This window comes from Ranitomeya imitator, chromosome 5 (genome assembly GCF_032444005.1).
Source record: "Ranitomeya imitator isolate aRanImi1 chromosome 5, aRanImi1.pri, whole genome shotgun sequence".
NCBI classification, from domain to species: domain Eukaryota; kingdom Metazoa; phylum Chordata; class Amphibia; order Anura; family Dendrobatidae; genus Ranitomeya; species Ranitomeya imitator.
This window is the reverse complement of record NC_091286.1, coordinates 688,724,227-688,736,634: the sequence shown is the minus strand read 5'-3', so window position 1 is coordinate 688,736,634 and position 12,408 is coordinate 688,724,227. Positions and strand designations below refer to the sequence as shown.

General features: G+C 45.3%; 1 protein-coding gene across 5 annotated transcripts in view; it reads right to left on the bottom strand.

Annotated features, from left to right (window-relative positions):
* Positions 1–2,202: 2,202 nt before the first annotated feature.
* PTK2B (protein tyrosine kinase 2 beta) overlaps positions 2,203–12,408 on the bottom strand; it is a 167,307-nt gene continuing 157,101 nt past the window's right edge. For 2 of the 5 annotated variants that reach the window (XM_069728438.1, XM_069728441.1), the window contains 2 exons: positions 7,439–7,519; positions 5,360–6,283 (listed from right to left, as the gene is read on the bottom strand). In XM_069728438.1, coding sequence (XP_069584539.1) covers positions 6,068–6,283; positions 7,439–7,519 — 297 coding nt within the window. In that variant the 3' untranslated portion in view covers positions 5,360–6,067. Of the gene's footprint in view, positions 6,284–7,438; positions 7,520–12,408 lie in introns of all 5 variants that reach the window. The other 3 variants (XM_069728437.1, XM_069728439.1, XM_069728440.1) reach the window with 3 other exon arrangements.

Below are 12,408 nucleotides of genomic sequence, written 5' to 3'. Positions count from 1 at the left end.
GCGGTCATAGCACATACAGTGATCTGACAATAACCCAAAATCATAGAACGAGCTCTGAGACGTGGGAACTCTGCAGACCGCAATCCCTAATCCTCTCCAAACAACACTAGAGGCAGCCGTGGATTGCGCCTAACTCTGCCTATGCAACTCGGCACAGCCTGAGAAACTAACTAGCCTGAAGATAGAAAATAAGCCTACCTTGCCTCAGAGAAATACCCCAAAGGAAAAGGCAGCCCCCCACATATAATGACTGTGAGTTAAGATGAAAAGACAAACGTAGAGATGAAATAGATTCAGCAAAGTGAGGCCCGACTTTCTTAACAGAGCGAGGATAGAAAAGGTAACTTTGCGGTCTACACAAAACCCTAAAGAAAACCACGCAAAGGGGGCAAAAAGACCCTCCGTACCGAACTAACGGCACGGAGGTACACCCTTTGCGTCCCAGAGCTTCCAGCAACAAATTAGACAAGCTGGACAGAAAAAATAGCAAACAAATAGCAAAGAAGAACTTAGCTATGCAGAGCAGCAGGCCACAGGAATGATCCAGGGAAAAGCAAGTCCAACACTGGAACATTGACAGGAAGCCAGGATCAAAGCATTAGGTGGAGTTAAGTAGAGAAGCACCTAACGACCTCACCAGATCACCTGAGGGAGGAAACTCAGAAGCCGCAGTACCACTTCCCTCCACCAACAGAAGCTCACAGAGAGAATCAGCCGAAGTACCACTTGTGACCACAGGAGGGAGCTCTGCCACAGAATTCACAACAAGTGGACACCTCAATGATGTCACTGCTAGCCACAAGCAGCTCATTCTCCAGTGGTTCTCAGTCAGGACAGTCACATTTTGGCACAGTCCAGATTGAAAGCTCTTTATCCCCAGACATGGATTATGCCGTGGGACAGGTCGCATTTTGCAATTATTAAAATAAATAATTTAAAAAAAAAACACTTATAGTCCTCCCCTATTTTTGACAACCAGCCAAGCTAAAGCTGACGGCTGGGGACTGGTATTTTCAAGCTAGTAAGGGCAGTGGATATTGGTCGCCCCCAGCCTAAAAATAACAGCCCGCAGCCACCCAGAAAAGGTGAATCTACTAGATACGCCAAGTCTGTTGCTTTGCAGGGCTCTTCCCACTTGCCCTGTGGCGGTGGCAAATGGGGTTCATATTTGTTGGGCTGAGACATTATGGTAGTCAGCAGAAGGTCAGGACAGATCGCAAACAGGAAAAATAGAAACTTATGCTAAGGCAATAAGTGATAGGGGAAGGGTCTGGAGTATGTGTATCCCAGCAGGACAAGAGTGACAGCAGCAACGTAACCACACCTGGAGTACTGGGGGAGAGTGGCATGGTGAAGCAGAACAGCAGACAAGGGACCAGCAGCCATGGCGATGGTGGGTAATGACATTCATCATTAGATCTGTGTCCAATGTTAATGTGGGTTGTCTGTACTTTTGGCTAATCTTTAGGTTGTATTTGGCTTCCACTGATATATATCACCAAAGTCTATAAGAGGAACGCTAACCATCATGAATGGGAAAAATAACAATTTTTAAATATATCAGATTCTCTAATCCCACTAGACCACCAGGGCCATAAATCCTTAAGATGTCATCATAATGTTATCCTATAAACATATAATATAATGGTATAGCATTTGAGTCAATAATATAAAACATTATATAACTATGAACTGTCACATGATATCTTAGGTCATATATAGTAAAATTGCCAGTTGTCCTGGTGGCCTAGAGGATGCTTAAATGTAGAAGAAAACAGTTTTCTAGGTTACGCGGCAGATTGCTGTAATTTCACTGCATCTAGAACATCTTGTACAGCTGTGTGACCACCGATACATAAATCTTGAAGTAGAGACCAGCATTAAGTCTTCTCTAATTCGCTATAATCTTACATTTTATTATCTCTTCTCTTGATATTTACAGACTTAATCTTCTTCTTCTGCCGCTCATTAAATATTCTCCTGTGATTTTTCCTAATCATTATTCTATCACAAGGTAAACAGAAGCTTCTGGCGTCTTTCATCATTTAGGAAACGCTGCATTAAAGACACATTTTCTGGCCGCTTCTCTTTTTGATCCGGTTCCAGGTCCCTGCACAGCCAAACAACGAAAGAAAAGAGCAGAGCAGAACTGCAGATTAAGACCATGAACGCCAGCCGAAAACAACAATCGCATCACAGCGATCACTTAGAAGTTTCTTTTTATTGCAAAAACATTTACACATTGTAGCAAAGGCTGGAACGTTGGAGAAATTTCATGGGCTCCGGTGGCACATGTCAAAGGATTGCACAAGGTGAAGACGCCTTGAAAAACTGGGCAGAAAAGAAGAATTGCTCTAAGATGTCTAGCACTCCCCTCTCAATACATTGAATAGGAAATTCTCAAAGATGTCTACTACTCCCCTCCCAATGAAATTAATAGGAAATCCCTCCATGATTATTGCACTGGGAAATGGAATCAATAAATTCTGAAAACGTCATGCTTCACGGAATACGTTTTCTTTGTAACCTCTGCTTGCCAGGTTTTAGATGACAGATAAAGATCCTTTGTGTTTCTGGCAAAGGATACCTGGGTACCATGGTGGATATGACCCAGGCACCATGATGGACATGGCCCGTGCACCATACTGGACATGGCCCATGCACCATGATGGACACGGCCCAGGTATCATGGTGGACACGGCCCCGGCACCATGATGGACATGGCCCCGGAACCATGATGGACATGGCCCAGGTACCATGATGGACACGGCCCGGGCACCATGGTGGACACGGCCCCGGAACCATGATGGACATGGCCCGGGCACCATGGTGGATATGACCCAGGCACCATGATGGACATGGCCCGTGCACCATGATGGACATGGCCCGTGCACCATGATGGACATGGCCCAGGTACCATGGTAGACACGGCCCCGGCACCATGATGGACATGGCCTGGGCACCATGGTGGATATGACCCAGGTACCATGATGGACACGGCCCAGGTACCATGGTGGACATGGCCCTGGAACCATGATGGACATGGCCCGTGCACCATGATGGATATGACCCAGGCACCAAGATGGACACGGCCCAGGCACCATGGTGGACACAGCCCGGCACCATGGTGGACTTGGCCCAGGCATCATGATGGACACGGCCTGGGCACCATAATGGACATGGCCCGGGCACCATAGTGGATATGACCCAGGCACCATGATGGACATGGCCCTGGCACCATGGTGGATATGACCCAGGCACCATGATGGACACGGCCCGGGCACCATGGTGGATATGACCCAGGCACAATGATGGACACGGCCCAGGTACCATGGTGGACATGGCCCGGGCACCATGGTGGATATGACCCAGGCACCATGATGGACACGGCCCAGGTACCATGGTGGACACGGCTCCGGCACCATGATGGACATGGCCCGGGCACCATGGTGGATATGACCCAGGCACCATGATGGAAACGGCCCACGTACCATGGTGGACACGGCCCCGGAACCATGATGGACATGGCCCGAGCACCATGGTGGATATGACCCGGGCACCATGATGGAAACGGCCCACGTACCATGGTGGACACGGCCCCGGAACCATGATGGACATGGCCCGAGCACCATGGTGGGTATGACCCGGGCACCATGATGGACACGGCCCAGGTACCATGGTGGACACGGCCCCGGCACCATGATGGGCATCGTGCACAACTGTTCTGAGATCTGTTACCGACATCAATTTCTAAATAAAATAGTTTATTTTCTAATGAAACGGGAAAATTTCTAACTTTCAACTTCTCATCCGTAGAAGAAGTTTTCACATCATTGTCTTCTTGTTTTCTTTACATAAGATCTAGAGGAGGCCTCCAGAAGAATGCACCGGTCACTTCTTTTAGCTGTTTCATGACTTTCGAAACCTGAAGCAGTAGAAGACTGAACGTATGAACAGTAGGTAGTTTTGTTGTTGCTGGGCAGATGTTTATTCTCTACAGCACTTATTTAAGGGATTTTTCTAGTGGGTTTCTGGCAGAATCCACCTGAAAACAATGTCGTGTGCACAAGCCCTAAAACTTCTCAACCAAAAGTCAGCTCTTCAGCAGCAATTGCAGTCTATACGACCATGGCTTTTATCTCTGTAGTCCCTTTGCATGGTCACTCAGTCAACACGTTTCCAAGGTTGGCTCGGACTTGGCCAACGCAGCCTAGGATGTTCTTGGATCCATGGCCGATGGCATTGCCTTGAAAGTCTAAGCTCCGTCTCACTAAGTCCTGGCTGTATTGTACTTAAAGTCCAACAGGGACCAAGGATAAACCTCAGCTGGATTTGCAGAAAACGTCTTGAATGATTTAGGGGTCTCAAACTAAGGCAGGAGAGTCGTCCTCCTGAGCATCCAGGGTCCTAAAACGTAGCCTCCTTTTGTGATGTAGTCTTTTCTCTGACTTTTATTGCATATTGGGAAGTTAACGCTCTACATAGATACTATGGTAGAAGCCTGGTATCCGATTTACACCAGGACAGGAGAAGTGGCAGAGCGGACCATCACAGCGGACATTAGAGCAGAAGACCCAAGTCAGTTGGGAAGATTTGCAAGTCATTTTTAGGAAAATGAAAGCCTACGGCACCTGCCCTGGTCTTATCTGGTTTGCCCTTGTGCCTGTGCTTGAGGCACGACCAGCCAAGGTCATAGACTGTGCCTTAATATAAACTAAGCTGGTTATCCCCCCAAGTAGTCAGAGATGTGGAAATTTGGTATTTTGGCAAAATTTGCAAATATATCAATCATTTTTAAGGGTTTAAAGAGACTTTAATATCCCATAGGAAGGTCAATAAATACCAGATCGGTGACGATCCAACTGATTGAATGGACCATGGTGCACAGCGCCATACACTGAGGAGTGGCCATGGATGGTACTGCAAGATCTCTCCAAGAACAAGCGAATGGGAGTGACTTTGCAGTACCATTCACGGCCATTGCTGAATGTGTGGCTCTGTGCCACTTCCGGTTCAGATCTGTTTATCCCGAGGTTAGATATTAAAGACAAAGAAAACTCATCTACGTCTTATCTACTTTAAGGAAAAGTCAATTAAAGTAACAATTAGGCATAGTGCTCCAAGGTAATTTTTGGCAAAATGGCGCTTGATCTCTATACTTCTCTATAGAGGGAAAAAAAATTCAAAATGATTTCCAATAATTACAAAAAATATCTGGCCATATCGGATTATTTATAATTACGACTCAACTTTTCCACCTAGAGATAAACATTGGGGTCCGGCGATGGCCACGTTAACCGGCCCGACCAAAAATAGTGCCCCAGCCTTCTGGTCCTATCCGCCGGGAAAAATATACGAATTTGTCCACCATATTTACATTTATGAAGTTCCAGTCTAATAATAATAATAATAATAGACATAAAGATTTCATTATTTCATAAACCCGGGAACCGAATTCTTCGAGCATAAAACATTTGTAGTTCTAAAGAAAATCGTCCAATGAAACAGAAAATCGGAACAGAAATTAATTAAATTGTCGTCTTATTTCCTAAATACTCGAGTCGCGAGAAGACCTTTATAGCTGCTATGTACAGGAAAATAGATGCTAGACTGCTGAAAAAACATGAAAAAACGCTAATTCCCCCCCCCCCAAAAAAAAATAATACAACCCCACCAAGGCGACACCAAACACAAACTGCACAAAAGTCTCCCAAAAAAAAATATCACAGTATACAAAAATGAGATAATAAATAAAAGAATCACTGAGATTTCTGACTGCTCCTGTCCATGGTCAACCCAGGGTGAAAACTCCAGATTTTTTTTTTTTTTTTTTAGGCAAAAGTCAAAAAATTTCAGGATAAAAAATTTAATCCATTTCAGGAAAAGGATCCCAAGAACAAATCTGCAAAATAAATACTTCTCTCTGATCCATAAATTGTCATCTATTAGTAAAGTAACAATGGTTTTTGGTCCAGTTCTTAGTTCCAGCTCCTTAGCAGCATTGGCTGTCTATGTGACGCGTTTCGAGTTTTTGACGCGTTTCGAGTCATAGCCCCCTTTTGCAATGTCACTCGGTGGCCACTTTTGCCAGGTTGGCTCTGACTCGAGCTTGGTCCACAGAATCCAGGAGGTTCTTGGCGTCCACGGCCAACGCGTGGGAGGCCGTTAACATTTGCTTTTTACATTCCTCGCTAAGAGACGTCACCGCGTTCTGCTGGGCTAGCCGCATCTTACTGATCAGGTCCGCCAAGTCTTTACTTAAGAGTTTTTGTGTTCCTTCAATCTGCTCAGAAAATTAAAAAAAAGATCAGTTATTTTATCGATTGACATGTAAAATTTTAAATTTCAAACATTCTTTGAAAGATTTAATTTTTTAAAAAATATTTAATATATTTTAGATTTTTTTATTTTTATTTTCAAACTACTCAAAACTTATGGCAAAAAGGCCATCGAAATGCTAACTTATCGTGTAAGAGACAAGGGGTTGTTTGGATTTCGAAAAATGAGGCTATTGTCTTTTAAAAACAGCGCCACGCCTGTCCACAGGTTACGTTTGGTATTGCAGCTCATCCCCAACTCATGGACAGGTGTATCTCAATTTTTTTTTTTAAACTGCAGCTAAGCATTTCCACTTGTAAAATTGATCCCCTCATTGACAGCATGGGGTTCTCGTGCCCATGGCAAGGAATTATTCTCATAGTCCATTAGACCCTGGTTGCAAATTATTGGCTCCAAATGGGGATATTGTCTACTAGACCTTTGGGCACTATTAATGGGTCACAGACCGGGCCAACAGGAGGATCTTCTGGTACTGTGGCCATCACCCGAACACAATGTTTAGCTTTAGGGTTGGACTTGATCAACTGGTAACAACTGAACGTGGAGAAACTTCCCGCACTACGAAGCCCGAGAAGAATTCCTTGCTACTGAATGTGTGAAAAAATTATGCCAGTACCATAAAATATGTATATAAAAAAAAGGAATTTTATTTGTGGCGCTAGGAAACACTAGCCTGCCCCAACAATATAAATAGCACTAGGAAACACTAGCCTGCCCCAACAATATAAATAGCACTAGGAAACACTAGCCTGCCCCAACAATATAAATAGCACTAGGAAACTCTAGCCTGCCCCAACAATATAAATAGCACTTGGAATCACTAGCCTGTCCCAACAATATGAATAGCACTAGGAAACACTAGCCTGCCCCAACAATATAAATAGCACTAGGAACTAGGAAACACTAGCCTGCCCCAACAATATAAATAGCACTAGGAAACACTAGCCTGCCCCAACAATATAAATAGCACTAGGAAACACTAGCCTGCCCCAACAATATAAATAAAAAATGATTAAATATAAAATTTCAAAATGATAAAAAAAAAAATTAGAAATGTCTCCTGGAAATGAGACATTACTATTTATAGTAGATACTTTACCTCTATACGAGACGATGTAGGTAACGACGGGAGAATATCATCGACACTTCCTATGAGCTTCCGGAGAGTCAACCCAACATTCTGGAAGATGAGGGACAGAAGGCAGAAAGTTTAATACTTAAGCTGGTTGGAAGGATCGGATCCATCACTGTGAGTTACAACCAATGTATGCGGAATATGAAAGGTTAAGTATCTAGACCTTTCAATGGAGTCAGGATCTTCTCCAGATACACCGCAAGGGGGGAAAGAATGGAATCCGTGGAGGCCACTATGGGCCCATAGTGGCCTCCACGGATTCCATTCTTTCCCCCCTTGCGATGTATCTGGAGAAGATCCTGACTCCATTGATAGACTTCCAAGTCCTACATCCTAGACACAGGGGCTTTCCTCAAGGACCTATACACTTCGATCCCACACATAAAGGGAATTAATTCAGTACACAGACTGTTAACTCATTCCGGCCTACAAATTGATCAGGTTAATCTATGCATTGAACTCCTAACTATCATTCTCACCTTCAATTACTTCATGTTCCAGGATAACTTCTATCAACAGATACGTGGCACCGCGATGGGCTCCAACGTGGCGCCCCCCCTATGCAAACTGCTACATGGCGGACTTCAAGGGGAGTTCCATCTACCAAAATCCATACTTTCAGTCCAACGTTCTCCTATGGAGACGCTACATAGATGACGTTTTTTGCATATGGGGGGGGCACGTTGGAAGCCCTCGCCTCCTTTTTTGAGTGGCTAAATGTTGCCTGGCCAGGCATCTCATTTACAATGTCATATGACCCACAGAAAATTAATTTTCTAGACACGATGGTTATACTCAAACCGGATGGTTCCATCTCCACTGATCTATATACCAAAAGTACCGACCGTAACAGTTTGTTACACTTTTCCAGCTTCCACCCTCCCCCCCCCCCGCAACTAAACGGTCTATACCTAGATCCCAGTTTCATAGGGTCTCCAAAATTGTGTCAGATTCAGATCTCCGTCCCCTTAGATTACAAGAGATGGCATCTAAATTTTCTCAACGGGGTTACCCGTCCACAATCCTCCAAAAAGCTTCAACACCTTCCCCACCCAGACTAAATAGATCTTCCAAACGTATTCCGTTCATTCACTCATTCCACCCCTTCGCGTACATCCTACACAGGTCTATACGCAGGCATTGGCACCTTTTGGCAAGTGCCCATCCGGAGGTTCCGGAGTTTCGAGAACCCTTCCTTCCCTGTTTTAGGAGGGCTCCCAATTTGAAGGACTCTTTAGTGAGAGCTGACATTGGCACCAACAAATCCACATCACGACAAAGTTTTCTGCAAACTCCATGTACAGGCACCTTCCCCTGTCTTCATTGCTCTCAATGCCATAATGTTCTCAAGGGCGCATCCTTCAACCACCCACATTCGGGCAAAGTATTCCAGATTCCAGGTTTTTTTACCTGCGACACATCATGGGTAGTATATCTGATCAAATGCCCTTGTGGTTTATTGTACGTAGGGGAAACTACGCAACCCATACGTGATCGTATCTCAAAACATAAATCCACCATACGCTGTCAGAATCTGTTGCTTCCCATCCGCTCACACTTTACTACCAAGAACCATAGCATTTCACAACTTAGGTTTCAGGTCATTGAACACGTACCCCCCTTGAGACGGGGTGGAAACAGAATTGCCCGTCTCAAGCGCCGGGAGGCATTCTGGATTCATAGCCTAGAAACCCTACACCCAAAGGGCCTTAACCGGGACTATGACCTCGCAGCGTTTCTGTAATAGTAAGCTGATAAGTCCACTCAGAATCCCCGGGATGGCCTAAGGATATTTGCCCCCATAGCCCCCTCCTCTCCCTCTTATGCGGGTATCATTCTGGGTGTCTCCCATCTGTATTTCCCGTTTTCTCTTTATAACTACTGCTAGGTTACGTTCGCTTCAGCTAACATTGTCATTTTAGCCAAACATGGATGTCATATTCTAACACACCTGATGTCTAGTATGTTCGTTTTCCTTTTTTTGTCCCTAAATCAGCTTTATCTGCTTATGTATTATATGACTGTCCCATGCATATCGTATATAAAGAATGTCATGCTGTTCCGGTTTTCTCCTTTATTATAGTATACAGATGTATTGTGTTTTAGTAACTAATGCCTGTTTTTTCTATTATAGAATCGCCTCTACTGAAGTTCTGTATACCACTCTTGTATATCACCCCGTCTTGAGAATTCCGTTCCACAGGACATAGCTCATCTCCACCTGCTATGTCCCACACATCCGGATTTAGCTCATGTCTACTTGCCAATCATGTTCTTACCCCTCACAAGTCATTTTTTCACTCTCCTCTCCTTGGCACCGCCTATTATTAGTTCCTCCCCTGTTGACCTTCCACCCTATTCTACAGCGGAACACTTTACACCGCTGTACTCCTTACTCGGACGCTGCACACTGTCTTACGTCACGTCCGCCGGCCGGGCGGTAAGAGCAGTAACACATTCTGCTCCCAGGTGAGACGCTCGTACCATTTCGGCTCTCGTCACTTCCGCCCTCCAGCGCATGCTCCCTGATTGGTCTGGATACTTCACCCGGGCACTCCTTACTTCCTTAAAAGTGCGCGCCATTCCCTACACTGCAGACGAGCGGAGGACTCCGCGTCTGCTTCTTGGCACACTCCTCCTTTCATCTCACCAGGTAAAGCGCCAGCACGGTCCTCCCCCCTTTGGACCATAAGGACACCGGGGTGTCATTCCCTGTATACTTACGTTATATTTATTTAATCCTAGTTGGGACTAGGTCCCTGGCTTAACGTTGTTCCACGTTCCCTAAGGTATGCCACTACACAGGGCTTTCTCCTTGTTGTGTGCACAATATGACGTATAGTTCTACAACTGGGGCCACTTGTGACTCTTTCTCTCATATCTCAGTTCAGTGTGCTCAGAGACACGGTTGTCTCTCCTATTATCTTTCAGTACGGTATGTTACTATCCCTTTTCTATCCCCATCCACTTCTTATGTCAGTGCCTAGTACTAGTAGTATCCCTCTGCGTATCGTCAATTTTTATCTATACCATGACCATATTGTGTACTAGCTCTCAAACAAGTGAATTTTGATATATATTCTTGTATACACTTTTGTTTTACTTTGTTTATTGTTTTATACTTATGTATTATTATGGTTTGTTTTCACCTTTTGTAGTTACTGATGAAGGTCCTGTTTTGTTGGACCAAAACGTTTATAAGTACTACATTAAAATTTCACCAGAGCATCTAAGTTGAGTGCAAGGTTTTTTCTTTATATACTCCAAGGGGTGTATCATGGTGACAGATGGTGTGACCGCAACAGTGCTCGTGCAGGAGGGAGGCTTCCCGACGCCATCAACTATTTCAGCTGGACGCGCGTCAGAGGACACATATTCAATTCAGCTGAAATGTATTGCCATGCACGGACTCTCCAGCTCCCTGCACTGCATTACCCTCCACTGACCAATGAGAGGCAGCAGCTGACATGAGCTTGCCAGTCACGAGCAGCGCATGGCAGTGACATCATACGCTGCCCGTGCCGGCACACTGTGGTCAGCGGCTACAGAAGAGGACTCTTCTCCAGAACATTTTTACTGTGATGAAAAAGAGTGGCAGAACATTACACCATGAAGGGCCCCAGGATGGGGGATAGTATACAAGGAAGGTGCCCAGGATTGGGGACAGTATACAAGGAAGGTACCCTGGATTGGGGACAGTATACAAGGAAGGTACCCTGGATTGGGGACAGTATACAAGGATGGGAGACACTGTTATAGAATGGGGGTCATTATTACAGTAAGGGGCCCAGGATAAGGGACATTATACCAGGAAAGGGCACAGGATGGGGAGCATTATACAAGGAAGGTACCCTGGATTGGGGACATTATGCAAGGATGGGGGACACTTATAGAATGGGGGTCATTATTACAGTAAGGGGCCCAGGATAAGAGACATTATACCAGGAAAGGGCACAGGATGGGGAGCATTATACAAGGAAGGTACCCTGGATTGGGGACAGTATACAAGGATGGGGGACACTTATAGAATGGGGGTCATTATTGCAGTAAGGGGCCCAGGATAAGGGACATTATACCAGGAAAGGGCACAGGATGGGGAGCATTATACAAGGAAGGTACCCTGGATTGGGGACAGTATACAAGGATGGGGGACACTTATAGAATGGGGGTCATTATTATAGTAAGGGGCCCAGGATAAGGGACATTATACCAGGTAAGGGCACAGGATGGGGAGCATTATACAAGGAAGGTACCCTGGATTGGGGACAGTACACAAGGATGGGGGACACTGTTATAGAATGGGGGTAATTATTTCAGCAAGGGGCCCAGGACAGGGGACATTATACTAGAAAGGGACACATGATGGGGAGCATTATACAAGGAAGGTACCAAGGATAGGGGACACTGTTATAGAATAAGGGACATTATTACAGTAAGGGGCCCAGGACACGGGATATTATACCAGGAAGGGGGACCGGATGGGGAGCATTATACAAGGAATGAGGACATTAAACCAGGAAGGAGCCCAGGAGGGAGGACATTATAACAGGAAAGGGCACAGGTTGGTGACGTTTGTACAAGATGAGGGCGATGTTGGGGAGATTACGTGATACAGCCATTATTACATGGAGGTGAACACACTTGACTTTATAGGATCTAGAACACTACTAGGGCCCATACATCTGAGCAATATGCAGGTTTGGGCCCAGGTCTAAAATTTGCACTGGGGCCCATCAGACTCTAGTTACGCCACTGGTTTTGGAAAAGTCGGGTAATGGTCGGGACTCGGGACACAATTGCAGCTCCTACATGGACATCTTTCCTTGAGGTATGTTTTCTAAAGCCCCAAGAAGGGTAACGTAGCGTCTCAGACACATATGTACTGGTGGGTCTTCTAATCTAACATAGGGACATGGGGTTGGGGCAGAAGAAGA